This window comes from Agelaius phoeniceus, chromosome 7 (genome assembly GCF_051311805.1).
Source record: "Agelaius phoeniceus isolate bAgePho1 chromosome 7, bAgePho1.hap1, whole genome shotgun sequence".
NCBI lineage: Eukaryota > Metazoa > Chordata > Aves > Passeriformes > Icteridae > Agelaius > Agelaius phoeniceus.
The window spans coordinates 32,582,903-32,602,604 of NC_135271.1; the positions used below are offsets into that span (position 1 = coordinate 32,582,903).

At 40.5% G+C, this 19,702-nt stretch overlaps 2 protein-coding genes across 7 annotated transcripts in view; both read right to left on the minus strand.

Annotated features, from left to right (window-relative positions):
- Positions 1–14,584, minus strand: part of CSRNP3 (cysteine and serine rich nuclear protein 3) — a 97,930-nt gene extending 83,346 nt beyond the window's left edge. Inside the window, exon 1 of one of the 2 annotated variants that reach the window (XM_077181472.1) lies at positions 14,430–14,584. The gene's annotated coding sequence lies outside the window, so the exon portion shown is untranslated. Of the gene's footprint in view, positions 1–14,179; positions 14,410–14,429 lie in introns of those variants that run through there. The other variant, XM_077181471.1, reaches the window with a different exon arrangement.
- A 1,378-nt stretch (positions 14,585–15,962) lies between these two features.
- Positions 15,963–19,702, minus strand: part of SCN2A (sodium voltage-gated channel alpha subunit 2) — a 73,633-nt gene continuing 69,893 nt past the window's right edge. For all 5 annotated transcript variants that reach the window (XM_077181468.1, XM_077181465.1, XM_077181467.1 and 2 more), the window contains exon 27: positions 15,963–19,295. In XM_077181468.1, coding sequence (XP_077037583.1) covers positions 18,100–19,295 — 1,196 coding nt within the window. In that variant the 3' untranslated portion in view covers positions 15,963–18,099. The remainder of the gene's footprint in view (positions 19,296–19,702) is intronic.

Sequence of the window (19,702 nt, forward strand, 5' to 3'; positions counted from 1 at the left end):
CAGATTTCTCACACATGTCTAGAAATAAGACCCTTATTCACGATTCTGCTAGCAGGATCCCAGAAGGCATGCCATGTCCACACGTTAGATCTACTGGATCTCCTGCATGCAGACACCTTGTAACACCTGGTTTCTCAGCGTTCTACACGTCTGTCCAATGACACTGGAAGCAGAAGGAACCTGGCTTGTAAGGTAGCAGCAAGACTGTGTGAATTTCACAGCCAATGCCAATTCCATGTGGCAACTCAGGATATCTGGTGTTGTTACAAAACGTGCCACCATGGCTCCAAGCAAAATAAACATCATTAGAGGGGAAAAAAAGAAAGTGATGAATGAGCTACGTATGACTTACTGGTGTCTACTCAGCTACCTAGAAAAATCCTGCATAGTCAAAAAAACTGTGGTTTTTTTCAAACCCACTGACGTTTGATTATGAAACCCAGGGCAAGGTTTCCCCAATTTGAAGTTGCTGGCATTGACAGGAAGTTATGTATGATTTATGACTGAAAACAAATGGAAAATTGATGTTTCTTTCTCACAAATGGTAGAAAAATGCCATAGCCTAGTCTTAAGAAATGCCTGCACAGTCCCAGTATTCTGGGGTTTAAGTAGTTGGAAGCTATCAAGCAGGATATGTGTGATAGGGTTTCCACGAGTCTTTGGTAAAAAAACAACTCCACAGTCAAACGGCAAAGTAAAAATGCGGAGTCCGTATAACAAGCTATATTGGCTTCAACGCCCATTGACTGCCAATGAAGCCTGAAGACGGGTCAGGTTGGAAAAGGTGGAGGATAATTCCAGGCAATGCACAGTGTAAATACATCACCATATATTTTGAAAATCAAAACTGCTTCAGGAAAGAACAGGGTTCATTAAGGACAGCATTCATACATTTTTATTCTTCAACAGAACCTAGAAGACTCTACTGTGACTAAGGGAGTTGAACCGTGTTTCAGTTCAGAACGGAAACAAACCAAGCCCTTTCTCATAAGACACATCATACTGGTCAGTGGATCTGGCACTTGAATATATTCCTCCTGTTACAGTAGGAGGAATTAACTATCAAGGAGCTGTAAAAACTACACTGAGATGCTGGGAATGCAGATGAGGATGCAGATTGAGCTCTGGGTGGGAGGCCAGAGAGAGACAAGAGGCTGTGAACTGCCAACTTTGGGATAACAAAAGGCACAAAGATTGGTGATGCTGGCCAGGTGAATGGACACTGAGAGACACAGGAGGAACTTACTAATAAGAAAGGAGATGAAGCTGGGTGACACCAGGAAGGTGGATGGACACGGGGAGGGTGGCAAGAGCTGAAGACTCCTGGAGGAGAAGCGAGACTTTTCCGCACTGGGACGGTGAAGGCACAAAGCCATTGCTGGGGGTCCCTGCTCAGAGGCAGCAGCTCCAGCTGCTTCTGTGTTACTGTGCCAGGAATAAACAGCTTCATGGGCATGTGAAGCTCTGCTGTGGGCAGCCCGGGATGGAACTGGTGAGGAAACTCGGTCTGGCTGTGCTGGATGTCCAGCAGGGCCTGCCGGGTCACTGGGGCCGCCTGCCATGGAGGGCTCTGGTCCCAGCTGTACAAGGGTGGCCTTGGGAGTGCAGCTGCCGAGCCTCGGGAATGGGCACACTGGGAAGTTTCATCCATGGGGTGAGTGGGGAAGGACTACACTGCCTATTGCACTGCTAAAGGCCAAAGACACCTGCCACAGCTTTAACACAAACAGTACTGCAGCACCCATTAGAAATAAGATTTTCTTTACTCCTTGATAAACAATACCAAGGAAAACCAAAACAAATGTTCTTTTCTTCTTAAAATATATGTAGCGAGCTTGTGTGAAATCAAGTAAAATTAAAAACAAAACCAACCAACCAAAAAAAAAAAACAAAAACTAAGAAAACCTACAGCACAGAAACCTCCATGAAAATAGTGCCAGGTGAGAACAAATCTCAGGCAAAACTGAAAAACATATTCAAGGCAGACTAATTTAAACCTCTTGGAATGCAAGTTACATAAATTTCAAGTTTCTCAGACTCCCACCCACTTACCAACATTCAGTCTATACTCCTTCAATCAGCTCAAAAGTATAGTTATCTGCCTTCAGTCAAAGCAAAAGTCATATAACAAATGACACAAAAAGAGACAAAAGGTAAGCGAGGAACTTTTGCACCAGAGTATACATAGATTTCCATTAACTCATCTCTGACTATCTTATAAAGCAGTTTTCTACCATGGAAATTATTTCCAATTTTGCTTATTTGCAAACCAACTAAGTCAGGTAAGCGCTTCTCAAAACCCAGATTTGACTTCTCATAACTAAATAACAATACAAAAGCCTAAAACATCAGACTTCAAAACCAAGCTTCTCTTGAACCACAATCTACGCTTCATGACTGAAAGGCAAAATTAAACAAACCTGAAAAAGTTTATTAACACAGTTTTTATTAGTGGTAAATAAAAATCCTTGGCTTTTAGGCGTATCTGCTCCAGTGATGGTGGCACAGCACAGTAAGGGCAAAGAGGAGGTACTAACTTTTGAAAGGAACACAGACAGACTGACAGCTAGGTCAGGGAGGAACACCACTTTTCACTGCTATGACACAGGCACCTTATGAGATTTTACTTAGTCAACACAGCTGAGTACCTGAAAGATTTATAAGGGTTCTTTATCTGCTTATTTGCAGGCAAGAGTTTCTTCTTTTATTTATATTCCTCCTCCTCTACTAATGCCCTGACTTGATGAAGCCTTTAAGGTTAATAAAACATACAGAAAGATAAATGCATGAAGCCAAATATTATGAGCTTAAGCAGCTATACCACAATTAGTTTAGAAACATCTAATTCAAACAGGAGAGTTGGAAAAACATTAAGAACAGGGATAATATCTAAAAATACATTTCCTCCAAACATTTGATGCTTACCCCAACTGTGGGCATTTCTCATTTTTTCAAGAGTAAAATCAAAAATCAACTAGATTTAGATAAATTTTGCCCTGAATATTATCATCCTGGTTTCAATCACATGCACAATGTCCTAATCCTCCTAATTTGGTTTTTCCTAGGAAGGTTCAGCTCTCTCTCCCCTGCCCAGCTTCATTCATGAGTCTACAGCTACCCTATCTTCAGCCTCACCTATTGCTCATATTCATTCATACTGGTCACTAAAAGTAGTCCTTAGCCTTTTACTTTTATTGGGGCTTTTATTGTGGGACTGCCCACAGTCAGTTCACACAGATGACCAGGGAGGTCACAAGGCTACACTGATATCTAAAAGTCACCCTTCTCCTGTATTAGATATTGGATTTTGTGCCATATGCTGCTACATGTATCCATGTGCCAACCAGTCATCAAAAGAGGTATCAAATAGTGAATCAGGTCCTCAAGTACATCATACAGACAAACCAGGTTTTTTTCGTAACCATTTCTGGTGTAAAAAATTAACAGTGTTTTACATTTCTACCAACAAAAGTACTACATTTTTAAATACGCTTACACAAAATTTAATTCCAGAAGTCACTGAAGGAGCTCCTCCTTTACCTCATGTATACTTTTAGGAAAGGCCATGCACTGTTGCTATTGATAGTATTCAGTGTTTTTCCCCAGTGCTGCTGATGCACAGCTCACCATAACAGACAAGGAAAGAGCATCCAAGGAAATCATGTCCAGTTCATAAGGACATGTGACTCACCAGTACTACCAGCCTTTCAATATCACCACTTCCTTGGGGCCATTCTCATGCCTGTTTGTTTGTAATAACATAAAGAAAAATCACCATTGTACAGGAAACAAACATAAGAAGTTATGCATCACATAAAGATTAAAGATCTTTAATCACAAAAGACGATGAGTAGGGCATCAAGTTAAGCTATTGAATTAATAGTAAGCAAATTTAAAGCTTGTAAATGGCAGAGCTGTTAAAAAAAGGAGAGGAAAATTATATGAAAGATCAGATGCTTTTTCAGAAATTCAGAGTGTGCCTAATTTGTCTCCTTGTAAAATGAAAGGTCATTATTTAACTTTTTCCTCCATCACAGCTAAGGTGGAATTCAAAACGTACATAATTTTTCTGATAAATTAAAATGCCCTCACTCCCCAAGTAACAGGAACTTCAGCTGCACCAAAGAAAGCAGTGTTCTGCAAAAATCGACCTGTGTCTTCACATACAGATCTGCAAAAGCATTCTAGAAGAGAAGACTCACTTGGCAGGGAACAAGAGTCTAGCTCCTATTTCCAAATCCATCTTGTGAACAAGAAAGCCAAATGATCCTTACACACAAGTGAGTGGCCCAGCATTAGAGTGTTATGCCCCATTTCATCCAATATCAGCCAAGAGAAATGGCAGCCCTTGCTTAGCACTATCCTCCCAACATTATTCTGTAGCTCGTTCATTACGTTGTGTCTCTGATATATCTATGAATAGGTGTCAATTTCAACACTTTCAGCCAAGAAAAAATAGTATCCAAGTCTTTCATTTTCTTAGGAACTGCTCTCAACTACAATAAACAAGTACATGGCTATCACTGGTAGAAGAGAAAATCCAATCACATTAAGAGTTCACCCACAGAAAAGAGATCAGTGCTTTGGATTTCCACTGCACAGAGCTGACTGTACTCTAAAGCTTATGAATTCAGATATCCTACAGTGCTAGGATGCCCATTTCAGCAAGGTGGGAGCCCCAGTGAAATGCACGATGACTGAATACAGGATGACACAAGTTCTACTGGCTATGTTAAAAATACAGTAAGCATTACTTTAAAGGTTGTAGCTTCAGAGAGACATCAAATGGATTTCCTGACTTGCAAATGCCTTTTTAATCACCTTCAGTGCAGCAGCAGCCTGCAAGAAAGCGCTTAGCAGAATCACAAACTTTGAAGGAGCCATACCAACAGAAGGTCAGGGTTGGCAGTGAAAAACAGGGTAGTCAAAAGCAACAACCAGGAGCTAATTTAAACAGTTTTCTCAAGACATGTCAAAAAAGGAAAGACAAAAAACATTGTCACTGGGCAGAGAGAGCTCTTTTCAGACAGATCAGCTTCTGGAAGAATCCCAAAGTTGTCATCAAAACCAAAAAGCCTCACTTCTTACACAAACTGTTAAGCCTTAGGCTAGGAAGGATTTTCAAAGCAGAGACAGAGTCTGCTTTATTTTGCATCATTGTGAATACATAATTTTTGGTGAAGTTAATGAGTGATAGAAGCTGGAGAACAGGCTTCCTTCAGTGTTCAGACACAAAATCAGAGAGTCATATGCAATGAGAAGTCATTTAAGCTCTCCTTTATTTAGAACAAGTGTTTATATTCAGTGTGTCTCTAAGGGAGAGGTGCAGACAATGGTCTCCACAGTCTTTCTACTGTATCCCTTACAGATCTTTTACAAACTCAATCAAAAATTATCTGAAAAATCTGTCCAGTCAGGTAGCTGTGTCCATGATGAGAGATACAGTGCTTCAACATAAATGGAGTGACTCTGGGGCAGCAGAAATCAGCCCTTGATGATCAGATGGTTCGTGTCTCACAGGTAGGCGGCATGATGAAACAAAGATGGCATCAAAGAAAGTACCCTTTTACAGCTACATCAAATAGGGAAAATACTGAAGGTTGGCCATCAGACAATCCCTTCAGTATCTCTGCTACCTATTGAATATGTAGAAAGACAGTGTACAGCACAGGTCAAAAACTTGTCTTTGTAACCAAGCCAACTTCTCTTATCTATTAGCATGACCATCGGCACTTCCCCAGGGTAACCTGGAACAGTTCTACAAAAGGCCTCACTTGTAAATAGATTAAGTATAAAAGGGTAAAGGGTATCATCCACTCAATGTTATGGATTAAAATATAATAGGAAAAGTTCCATACAAAGAAGATACAGGAAAGCGAATTCAAATATTTTCATATATCACATGAATGACTCTTTTTGCTATTTTGACCTACTAATGTACAGTTCTCACCAAGCACTTTCACAGGCAACACAAAAAATATCCATTTTGGAACAATTTAAACTTTTAGATGAACGCTGATCACTCTACAGAGATTGAAAGTATGAGTTCCCTAATCATTTATTACTAAAACTAAATTAAATATGAATTTAAATGTTTTTAAAGTGGATTTTAAATCAATTTTTTTAGTCAATCTTTTTTAAAAAATCAAATAGTGAGACGCAAGCAATTCAAGATATTCTAATAAACACTATATTTCACTCTAGGGATACAATATGGTAAGAGAACAGAAAACCAGGCAATTTTAGCTATATTCATGGGGCTTTCCTCTTCTCTGATTGACATTTACAGACTTGATCTTTAATAGTTTTGATAATAATTGAATGTATTCATTTTACAGATAATATATGACTATAAAAACTACAATCTTTCCACATCTTAATAGGAATTTTACTCACACCGAGGATCAGCAACAGTATAAGCAGAGTGTTTCATCAGTAATACACCAGATGCTGGCAAGAAAGCCTGATAGTGATCAGTTCAGGAACTATTCTAAGTCTTAAATTATCTTCATTAAGCACAAAACATGGTAGTAATTTTATTTTAATATCAGCATTTTTATCAGACTGTTCCTTAAAAAAAAGACTAAAGTAATTATTTTTATTCATTAGTTATTCCTTAATGTAACCCACACTGCATTCTACAAACAAAAGTGTGATTTTTCTTTAAAATCCCTCTTCATAAGGGAGGTTCCACGATCAAAGAACTCGGCAGGAGCATCAGTTGGCTGCAATCAGGCACTGACACCTAGTGAATGCTTGCAGCTAAGGAATCCTGTGCTCATCTGCCCCCGGCCCTGCACCGCAAGTGTTACCAGCACACTCATCCTGACAAGGTGCTTCAAACACAATGTGTCCCCAATTCCGACTGGGGGGACACCAGGACGTGCGGTATTCCGAGCATGAAAAGGCACATAAAGCATCTGACCAGCTCAAAAGCGTGTATGTCCCTGTAAATGAGTGCCTACTTTGTTCTATTTTTCATGCATAATGGCAGCCTAGCGACTAGTGCTCAGAATGGCAGTGAGAACGAGCAGACAAGTTCCTCCAGACGAGAGGGATTTCGCAACCCCCCAAATCCACTCAGGGAGTCAGCTGGCTCCACACACAGCACAATTGTTTTCTTTCCATTATACAGCAGATGGTGCTGGAGATGATCTGAAAAGCCCTTAAACGTGAACGGCACATGCAGAGAAACAGTGGAGACTGCAACCAGAGGATTTATAGCCGAGAACAATCTGGGGTCAGTGATTATGTCATCACATTGTCACTCCTAATGTGTCTCAACAGAGATGCAGAAGCTAGCTGTTCAATCCATTTAACGAGCTCCATGCAGAATCACCAGCCTCACATCCTCACCAGAAACAAGAGAGTTCCTGACATTCTTACTCCACTCTTATTCTTTAATTGCATTTAAGGGATCCCTTTTCCCAAACTTTTTGCATTTCTTCAGCCTAAAACCCAAGGGAGCAATTATCTGTTCTCTTGAATTCTTAGGGAGCGCTGGACAAATAATTCAGTGAAAAACTGCACTGCCTAGTATTACAAGCAAAGCCAGAAAACAAATTCCAAAATAAGCCTTCAGGCTCTTACAAGTGAGTTGAGGTGGTGTTGGAAGGCAGGGGAGGAGGGGCAATGCAATACACTGCCAGATGCTATCCATCTCCGTAAATCTTTTCAGACCCATGTTCCAAATTCCACTTTTCACAGCTTGAGTTTCTTCAATTTCCAAACAGAATGTTCCAGAATCATATACAGCATTATGAATTGTATACCTCTGCAGCCTGTAAGCATTTTTCCAATATTATTTACTTTAGTGGAAGTTAGTTGGAAGAAAAAAAAAAATAAAATCAGTAATTCCAGAACCTCTAGCTTCACTTGAAAAAAAATTATGTGTATCCAAGTTATTCATGCTTGGCTCTGGGTGCTAGGCTCAATTTCTTCATGGATATGCATGTTATTTTGTTACAGCTATAACCTACACAGGTGATAGCAGTAGTGAAAAGTCTTAAACAAATGGATATTTGGATGAAGTTATTACTAAATAGTAGGTTGCTCTTTCCTGTATGATCCTTCTCCAGCAGAACTGATTGTCTTTGAATGAGTAGCTCCAGTTGTAGAGGTCACAGGGGTGTTTTTTCCTTTTCATGATTCCATAATAATCCACATTTGTGTGTGGTGACAGTGGCAGGGGGAAGAGATGTCTCCCAGCCCAAATCATGAAGACCAGCAGGCCACTGGGAGCTGCCTTTACTATCCAAATTTGTTTTTAATACATCTCTAAATTACCACAGCTTATGAGGATAAATTTCTTAGATGTACTATTCAGAGGCTTTTACAACATTAAATTATCTACTTTACCTGAGCTGATTGTTTCAGCAACTTTGTAATTCCCATTTCCTTTTTACTAGTTACAAAACAAAACAACTCATACTAAACTGTGGGGTTATGGCAGGAACTTGACAAATCTGAATAACTGGCTTCTTATTTTGGAATAAGTGCTCAGAAGGAAAAACAACAACAACATAGAAAAGCTATCTAACTTTGAAAAAACGACTAAAGCAGAGTCACTCTATCAAGGCTTATCCTACAGTTATTTGGTTCAGGATACACCCCAAACATCCCATGCCACTTTTGCTCAGCTGAGATGGTGAGAGACAGACACTGAAAAAAACACAAAATTACTGCCACTGTTAATAAATTTTAGTTTGTGAATTGGGTGCAGTATTTTGAGATCCTTCATTTAAAAAATACAGTGTAAGTCTGTCAAAGAAGTAAATATTTTATGAATGCATCTTGGAAACAAGTTCAAGCCAAAGTAAACATTAGCAGAAGCAGAGCAAATTCTAAGCAGCTAAACTCTCAGTGGTTTTATAAGCATATATGATGTTCACAAATATATAAACATACAAATTTTTGGGTATATAGAGTGCTCTCCTGCTTGTTGAAAACTGGAAGACAACATGTTTTTCTATGCTATCACCACAGTAAGGCTTGACAATTTTTTCATCATTTCTTATACCACGTTAAAAATTAGAATAGGTATTCTTGTCAAATAAGAATTCACATTTAGATGTAAACATATGGGCAAAACACAGATGATTGGGAGGAACCTGAGGGGGAACAGCAGAGTGCCTGATCAGCTTTCAATGATCAAAATTTCTTTTGTAATAAAGAATATTTATACTCCCTCAAAGCAGTATCCTGCTTGGCAGCTCAAAAATCCTTGTTGCCATGGGAACTGCAAAAGAAGCCAGTTGTGACATAGCAAGCCTATAACAGAAACAAGTCTACTGTGAAATGACCAACAGTTCAGGGTTTTGTATAAAAAATGCTTGAGTATTTTCAACCTGAAAACAAAATGCTGCCTCAAATCTTTCTTCCAAATCCTCCTTCCACAAATATCTTGCAAATTTTCACTAAAATATAGGCATTGTCTATACAAAATGAGGCAAATTTGTATTTCATACCTACTACATCCAGCACAAAAATACCTACTTCCATATGTGTCCTTTGCAGACATATTTGGTACAAAGTGTACATTAGTGATTTACATTACTGTAATTTATGTAGAGAGACAAAGATCTCAAAAAAACAGAACAGACAAAAGACTAAAGCACAGACAAAAAAATACTGCATAAGAAACTATATAAAGGAAGACTGCTAATGCAATGATATAAAACAATATTTCTAAGGTACACATGCAATTTGCCCTTTGTATCTATTCTCACCAGGTAACAAAAATCAGTGCTTGATTACTAAAATAGAACATCATGCCTTTTGAGAAGGCTGTTGGCACTTCAAAGCAAAGTGAAAAAGCAGTGTCAAACCCATAGTCATGCAGTTCCCACTTGAACACAAACAGTTTGCAGAAGTGTGAATAAAAAAAACCCAACAGGCTGATCAAAGGATCCATGTAATAACATGGAACTCATACTTTCAAACATAACCCTTTCAGTACCCCATTATAATCTTATCAAGACACTAGACTTATTTTCCTGTCAAATATGTGTATGATAAAAATGTCCTGAGAACACCACATGGTAAGTACTGCATTGAAATGCTGTGACCTTTGGGCCACATATGCTGATTTGTGACACAACAATGAAGTTGGGGAGAACCCCAAAGAAAACAGTTTTGCAAAACAGTTACCTGCAAAACTGCTTTTATATGTCAAAGCAGTCTCGGATATGTTTAGAATACCTTTTAACATTTTAACTACTTAAGTATCACATTATGACTAATTTAAAAAGAATCTTAGGGAACTAGGTACAAGTCTTATCTGCAGACTGCCTCATGGCTCCAGATTGCTTTGCAGAACCATTAATTAGGAAATACATTCTTTTTTATCTGTTCTAACAACACTTGCTTATCAGACAGCACATTATACAGAATGTATTATCACCAAAACCAATTAGTTTGGATTACCTTCACTTCACCCCCCTCCCTGGAGGGCAGATAAGAGCAGCTATCTCCATTTTGGCCATGCCCGCTCTCCTTTTTGACCTAGCCTGCACACCCTGGCACAGAACTGTGCTGGTCTTGCCAAATGCTTGGACTAATCATCAAGTAACTGTGGATATTGAGAGTAATGGAAGGCATTCCCAATGGAGAGGGCCCTGCCTGGGAAATGGGAAATGCAACAGGCTTCTCTTTTTTACCTGTCAAAGCCATAGAGCAAACAGGATGAAGGAGATGGAGAGCAGTGATACCTGCATCTTTATTAAGGTCTGCAAAAGTATTTAAACTGGACTCAAAAAGTCAAGCAATCTACAACAAAGTGAACCAGTTCAGTGAGAAAACCTCTAAAAGATAAACTTTTACTTTCAGAATAGTGTGGCATTATTCGTTTGACAAGTTTTTAGAATTAGCAAAAATATATGCTTCCTTAAATGGGTTGTGGGGTAAAAGAGTAATACAGTACAATGATGCATACTAGAAACAGCAAAAAATAAAAATATTATATCTTCTAGATAATTTTAGATGCAGTGCATCTATTTGATGAATCCTTTTTCCAGTAACACAAATGTTCTATTTTTATCAAATTCATACACACCTCAGGGAGATGTCTTCACTGCCAGAGATACCTGTGGGAGATGAAAAGATTGATGTCCAGAGACCCTCTGGAGTGCAGGTGTGAGGGCACAGGGGCAGGTCAGGCCTTGCCCTGGTGCCCTGCTGCACACCCCCCACCCTAGAGCCTGCTGCACCCCAGCCCTGCTGTGGCTGCCAGTTCCTGGCACAGGGGAAGAAATGCTCCACACCCCACCTCTGGAGCCCCTAACCCAGCTCCTAAGCAGCCAAATGACCACAAGTCCCACCTGGGGGAAGGGCCCAGGAAGGCCAAGGGGTATTTAAGGCCAAACACAAAGAAATCAGATCTCTTGACCCTACTTCCTCTTGGAATTTTTATCTCAGTACCACTGGAATCCAGGAGTTGGTACTGATATGTGTCCTTTCTGGATCTTTTCTGCCTTCCTTTCTTCTTCTAATTCCTTCTTCTTGGAATTTTTAAGAACTTTAAACTGAATTGGTTTACAGTTTGCTAAGTTGAATGGGCCAAGTTAATGCTTTGAGAAATGTTTTATGTTGATTGAATGCTGCATTAAACCCTTTTCAAAGTTTCTTTGATTTTCTAAAGTTGCCAATAAAGTTCTTTTTGCTGTTTTGATCTCTTGAGAATACCTTGTCAGTATTTCTCCTGTGGGTCTAAGGTAGAGTACACGAACACCTAAGACCTTTCCAATGGCTCATCAAGTGAGTTGCTTGTGGCCTTTACAGCACTCAAACCTTCTTATTCTCTGGCTCAACATTTCTCTAAATTAGTGTGCTGGGTTTGGCCTGGAGAGAGTTAAATTTCTTCATAGCAGCTGGTATGGTGCTGTGTTTTGGATTTGTGCTGGACACAGTGTTGGTAATTCCAGGATGATTTTGTCATTGCTGAGCAGTGCTCACACACAGTCAAAGCCTTTCCTGCACCTCACACAGCCCCAGCAGGGAGGAGAATGGGGTGCACAAGGAGCTGGGAGGGGACACAGCCAGGACCAGCTGAGCACAGGGATATCCCACACCACAGGGTGTCATGCTCACCATACAAACCTGGGGAAGAAGGGGGAAGGGGAGGTGTTTGCAGTGACAGTGTTTGTTCCCAAGTCTCCTTACGTGTGGTGCAGCCCTGGCTGTCCTGGATGTGGCTGAGCACCAGCCTGCCCATGGGAACTGCTGGATGGATGTCTTGTTTGGCTTGGTTTGTGTGCACAGCTTTTCCTTTACCTACTGAACTGCCTTTACCTCAACCCACAATTTTCCTCACTTTTACCCTTTTAATCGTCTCCCCCATCCTGCTGCTGGAGTGAGTGAACAGCTGTGCAGCATTTAGTTGCCAGCTGGGGTTAAACCAAAACCATCAGTCACCATCAACCACCTGTAGGAGATTCCCCCATAGAAAGTAAACCAACCCCCAGCTCAGCCCCATTCCCTCCCCTTCACTTTGAACAAACAGACTGATGTAGTACATCCATGCAGTAACATCTGTCTGTGGTTAAAGCAAGCTGTGCTACCAGTGTGACAAGTGCCAAACAAGGCTGTCTGCCGATCTGTAGCATCTCTACAAGGCCATTTGTTTCCAAAATACAACAATTTACAATAGTGAATGTGTGTTGTAACACACATTACAACCTCCTGCAGTTGCTTATTGCTTATTCCCTCCACAGCCATTGCAATGCAATCACAGAGACAAGAAATAACTTTAAATTGTCATTAGAACAACCTCACAAAGACAAAAATCTAAACACTAGACACAAGACCTATCACAAAGATAAATTCATAGCAAGGTAACAGTGCATGCTGCAAACACTTTTTGGACTACTACACAAGTAAGTGTAGAGTTCTATTCACTCTATTCCACAGAGTGAAGAAACCAGTCTACATTCAAGCACTTTAGATTCCATATATACTACCTAACTCAAAATACAAACAGATTTCCCAAGGTTCAACCAAAATTCTACCACATATTGCAGAAAGCTCTCTTTATTTCATAGTAAAAGCTAAGTAGACCTAAAAAGCTTTATGAAGTGTAAGAACACTTTAAAATAAAGCATGCTTAGTTACAAACTATCCACATTTTCTCATTTTGCTGCACTTAACTGCATTCTCTAAAATAAATTATGATGACAATTTTAGTGACTAGTGAGGGATGTTGCTGAGTTAACCTGAACTACTCTACAAACAATAAACATGAATATACTATCTTGAAACAATAGCCACAGATAAGAACAGGCTTACAAAAAGGGCAGGCCTTTCCTTGTAGTCAATTTTTAAAACCCCTATTTTAGAGATTACTTTAGCCTGCTTTGCCCTGACAAGACTAAAAAGCACATAAGTTGTTCTGGAATCACCCTAAGGTATCCAGCACCTTTGCCCTTGCGTGTTTGTTTACGTTGCCACTTTTCAGGGTAAATATACTGAAATTTACGAATCCCTTAGAGCTTTGTTTTTTCTACAGACACTATGCAAAAATCCATTCTCCAATTTGCCCACTGATAAAGTAAGGGTGACAAATGTGGATGTGAAATCTTTTGTGGCAGACTTTTGTCAGCACTCTTTCCCCAGTAAAACATCCTCCTTCAGAACACTGCAATATATGGTGGGTATAGTTACCCATTAAGTGTGAACGAACATGGGAAACTGAGCATGTTTTGCAGCCTGAAACAAGCTGTTTATTATTTGGCTCTACTAGCCTCTCACAACTGTTTGTCTTCCTGCGTACTGAGAGCAGAAGATGTTTTAGACAAAGACTGAACTGGAGGTATATCACCGCTCCCGAGTTTGCTGTGTTGAGTGGATATAGAACACAGTTTTTCACACAGGACAAGCACAGTCTTGCAGCACCACAGATCTATCCAGAACCACATACTACACAGAAATCCCCTGAGACGTTTCCCATTTATCCCGCTATGCCGGGGCCAGCGCAGCCCGGTCCGTGCGCTCCGCCCAGCGAGGCCAGGCCCGGCCCGGCACCCCCGGCCTAGCGGGGCCCAGCGGGGCAGACCCACACACCCCGAGGGGCTCCGGGCCGAGGGCCGCGGCTGGGAATGGACCTGCTGGGCCAGCGGCAGCGCCGGGGGCCGGCCAGAACCCCAGGAGCCCTAACCCAAGGTAGCCGCAGGCCACCTCACCTCACCTCGCATCCCTTTCCACCTCAGGTGTGCCAAACGCCAGCAGAGACAGGCGCTCTTACGGGCGAGGATCCAGATCGCCTCCGCTCTGGGAACAGCCGCTGTCTCTGGGTGACTCCCAAGCGCAGATGCCAGCGGGGTTTGCCCTCCTCTCTCCTCACCCGGATCTCCCAGCCCCTGCGCTGGCAGCGGGCGCGCCGCGCTCCGCCGCCGCCTGAGCGCTGGCAGACGCGCACTGCGCCTGCGGGCCCTCACCTGAGCTGCCGGGATCCCAGCGCTGCCGGGCGCCTCCCGGGCTCGCCAGCCGGGCCCGCGCCCGCTCCGGCCGCCGCCGCCGCCGCCGCCGCCGCCAGGGACGCCGGGCCCCCGCCCTCCATCGCCAGCAGAGAGCGCGGCCAGCGGCACTGCCCCGGCTCCGGGGCGGGGTGACCCCAGCGGCTCCCGCTCCGCCCTCCCCGGGACGCTGCTCGGCCCCGGGCGCTGCCGAGCCGGGCGGGGCCGGGGCAGCTCCGAGCGGGATGCTGCGGGACACGCGTGGGCATCGCCCGTGTCCCATCGGTCTGTCACAGGTGTTTCCAGTACTGCTGCAGATCTGTTTCCTAAACAAACAACAAAGGGAGGGGTACCCAAGCACAACCACAGCTGCTTGTTGTTCTGCTTGTTGTTTAAGGCATTTAATAATTTCTTACTTTGTGCTCGTCTTCTGGTAAGCGCAAACCCCTCTCAGACACATACTAATTATTTTCAGTCTAAGTCAGACAAATTTATTATTTATGTAGCTGCTATTTTTTCAAGACTTTTCTCTCCCCAAAACCAACCAAACCAGCGTGAAACTTGTCCTTTAATTACACACTTTGGATTGTGGATATTTTGGATTTTGGGTTCTCTCATCTCTCCTTATCTGACAATAGTTTTTTACACCCTGCCCTGACAATTGTTTTTTACAGCTGATGTGAAAAATCTAACAGAAACTCTGCAGCCTAAGTGCTCACTACACGAGAGTAGCAATACTCGTTTCTAGGGTGAACAACCTCAAGAGACTATCAGTGGTTGAAAATTGTGGAGAGAAGGGACGAAAGGCATGCACCATCTGACTGCTCCATTTGTGTTTCTCCTGGGGTGCACACCCGCATCTCAGAGTTCCACATCACACAGATTCCTGGGTACATCTGGTCTTCCCAGTACTCTTCAGAGGATCTGATGTAGAGTGCATATCTGCACATCTATGATGATGATTAGAGTTTGTGGTTTAAATTTGTTCAGTGTAACCTTCATGGCATTACTTTAAATTTAAAACAGAGAAAAATTCTTCTTAGAAATAGCACTCAAATATGATTGCTACCTAAAAATTTGGCTCTCATGTCTTATCATAAAATAATAAATTATACTTAGAAAATAATGAGATAAATATTTTTTTCTTTATAACACAAAGATAATTCTTCACTTCAAGTGTAAAATATAATTGAAATGATACATATATTGCAGCCTTGGTAGCTAGAGACTTTCTTTAATATCTGGTTTTTTAGGTGTCTCAGAACACCTGATATGAAAAAGGGATTGAAGCATCATGAGCTCTTAAATGTTATCCAGGGATCCTGAATAGGATTAATAACCTCAAGAGTGTAAGCTGAAATGATGTTTAAAATCTTTCAGGAAGCATACAGCTTCAATTTTTTTACTTTTCACAAACCTATTTCTAACATTTTATATATATTTTACTTTCATAGCACCTCTTGATATTCAATATTTTTTAGTGGGAAAATAAAAAATGCACACAAAACAATTAAATACAATAAAAAATGAAGTCTTTATTCTTTTGGCTCAACTGTAATGTGGTTTACTGTTCTTTATGGTAATAGCATTTTCCTGCATGCAGTTCACCGACACACAAGTCAATATTTTTGTAAAAGGAGGAGTCAACATCGAATTTTTGCTTGTGTAAGAAACACAAAATGTCCTGATGTGATCAATTATACAAGTTTGCTATTTAATTCCTGTGGAAAAAAAAAGCATTGTGGATCCCATATTATATTTAGAACAGTTCTAGTGCAGCATGAATCAACAAGAATAAGAATAGTCTATGTAAACAAACACTGGTAAAGATTTCATGAATAAAAATACTACCTTGAAACTTCTGATGCAGGCAGTGCTAGAATCTTAAACAAATCCTCCCCACCACATTTCAATTACAAGTTATATCTATTTGGAAGCAAGTGCATTTTGGACTCAGTTTGAAACTTATTTCACATTAAAATGTGTGCAAAAATACAGTACTAATAAAAAAGCAGAAAACTAAAGCTACCCCATTCTTTCCTTTGTTTCTTATTTTGTGAAGTTCTTGAATTAAAAAGTGCTATGGATAGAAAGTAATAAAAGTGACAGTAACATCAACCTGAAGATAATTCTCATTTCTTATTTTATGTACAAAATGCTGAAAAATAAAATAAAATGGTATTTTTTACATTATTTATATTTTCTTAGAAAATTCTATCCATGTAGTTTTCAACAGATTAAGCAGTTTGCAACATATCCTGTACAGTCTGACTATGCACTGTACAGTAGTCACTTAAAATTTTAGAATGCAAAGCAAGAAGCTCTTAAATAACTGCAAACTATTGCTTGATGTCGTGAAAGAATGATGACCAATTGAACAATTTATTTCACTTAACCACTGAGCTATGGCTTCCCATATTAGACTCTTAACAGTGGAAGGAGTAAAATTACAGCAGCAAAGGCAAGATAAACATGCATCAGTGATAGCTTCCAAACTGTCTATAATGGTACAGAATACTTCATATTAGCTGTTGAGAGATTGCAAATTACACTTACTGTGGTACATATTTGATGCAATAAATATTGTGCACATGTCATTATTTGTTTGCTCAAACATGCACCACGGGATAAAATAACTATTTACAGAGAGGGTACTTTTTTAATCAACACATACAATGTCAACCTTGCTGAGAGCAGAAGATGGCTAAATGATACTGCAGGGTGAAGCAGAACAACTTCATAATCCTTGTGTTTTGCAGGTTTTTGGTAAGCTCAATTTCCCAAGGTCAGGTAAACTGTTTTCCGCAGAAGAATACTTAGAAGTGGACTCTATGTCCCTCGGTAAAATTTTTATACAGAGATTGTTCAACTACTGTTAAATGACTTATGAAAAAATAAAACATCTGTTCTATTATTGTAGACTCTATGGGACTTTACAGGCACATTAAGATTTGTCTGGATGAGATACGGATACTGTTATTAAGCACCTCAACATACAGAGCCACCCTGAAACATGGAAGTAGTCAGACTGCTGCTTTGTGCGACGTCATGTTTTCCCATGCATGAACTACAAGTGCAGCATGCCTTCATGCAAATCACTTCTGTTTGTACATTATAGAGAATCCGAGAGTAGAACACCTGGTCCTCATACCCCCTTCCCCAACATAAAACCCATTTACAAAAATAGTCACATATAATAGTAAACAACCTGTGAATTAAAAAATGATAGGTTCACCAACACTGATTTTTGTAAAAATATGGCAAATGTGACTGTTGAAATGCTAACAGTGGATACAATTTTTGTACTGTGTGTTTCATGTTAAACACAGAGATTCATAGGTTTGCACCTTATTTTTTTAACTGGTCCCTACAGTCTGGTTGGCCATTTTATCATCTCTTCAGCAGTGTCAGCTGGTACTAAAAACAACAACCTCCTGTCAAGATGTTACCCTGTTTTACAGAGTTGCAGTTTGATGACGAGGGGTCACTGTCTTGCTATAGGCACTGACCTTATATATATATATATATAATTATATATATATCTATATATGTAAAAACTGACAGTTTGGCATGTACCTCCTACAGGAGTCCTGTTGACACAAATACATACTTTTTCAGGCTGTAAACAGTTTATTACAAACAGATTTCTATGTTACTTTTTACTTTCCCTGCTGTCTTTACCTTTATCTTCTTTTTCTGACTTGTCTTTTTCATATTTATCCTTGTCTGGCTTTGTTACACTGTCATAAGAAGGTGGGGAGGTTGTGGATGGGGTCATATCTGTTTTTTCTGGAGTGGAGTTCTCATTTAGTTTATCCATAATCATATCTTCTTTCATGGGCAGATCATCTTCCTCTTTACCTTTATCCTGACTAAATATACATGATACTTTTTTGACTTTTTGCCTCAGGAGATGACGTCTGTAAGCACGCTGAATGATGACAGCAGACACCTCCTCCTGCTTTCGTTTCAGTGTGGTTGTAATTGGTTCATAGGAGACTTTAGAAGGATTGGCTGCCATAAACCGATCTTCCATCTGTATTCTGAGGGCGTCCATCTCCCCACTTTCCCCCAAAACACGCTTTGTGAAAGCAAACAAGATGTCAAGGCAGTGAATTCTGTCACCGCTCACCATGGGCAGATCCATTGCAATGAGCTGGACTTTGTTGGGTTTTGCTATGAGAAGAGGTGGATCTAATGAAGCGGCAAAATCTGATAATTTACTGAACTCTATGAATTGTGTTGCATCGGGGTCAAACTTCTCCCAGACTTCATAGAACATCTCAAAGTCATCCTCGCTCAAGGGTTCAGCGCTTTCTTCGGTAGCAACACTGAAGTTCTCCAAAATCACAGCAATGTACATGTTCACCACTACCAGAAAGGATATGATAATGTAGCTGACAAAGAAGAAAATCCCAACAGAAGGGTTGCCACAGTCACCTTTCACAGAGCTCCCTGGATGATCTTTATGGGGGTCACAGTCTGGCTCCCCACTGTTGAGAATTGGGGCGAGCAAACCGTCCCAGCCAGCGGACGTGGTGATCTGGAACAGGCAGATCATGCTGTTGCCAAACGTTTCAAAGTTGAACATGTCATCAATCCCAACTTCCCTCTTGACGTAGGCAAAGTTGGACATGCCAAATATGGCATAGATGAACATGACCAGGAAGAGCAGCAGCCCAATGTTGAACAAAGCAGGAAGAGACATCATCAAAGCAAAAAGCAGAGTGCGGATTCCCTTAGCGCCTTTAATGAGGCGCAGGATTCGACCGATCCTGGCAAGCCGGATGACTCTGAATAGTGTGGGAGATACAAAGTACTTCTCAATCATCTCAGCCAAAAACATACCTGGGGAAAAACAAGTTAAATCAGTAATGAGTATTATTACATTTTAAAACCACTGCTAAAGATATATTCTACAAGGATTGTAGAACTTTAAGAGTAGGATACTTAAACAGATTTTTAGGAATTAGGATACTTAAACAGATTTTTAGGAATTAGCCATTCAGTTTTTTTACAAAACCTTTGTGTTTGGTATACTTTTTTAGGACAAACTGATAACTAGTATATGTATTTTAGCAAATGCTGAGATTAGAGGAATACCCTTTTGTTTAATTGTAACAAAAATAATCTCAGTTAATCTGAAGAAAGATCATATGCACATTAGTATTGAAATTCCATGTAATCAAGTTAGGTTATTCAAAAAAATATGTATATTTTAGGAGAACTGTGACTTCTTAATCACACATAAAATT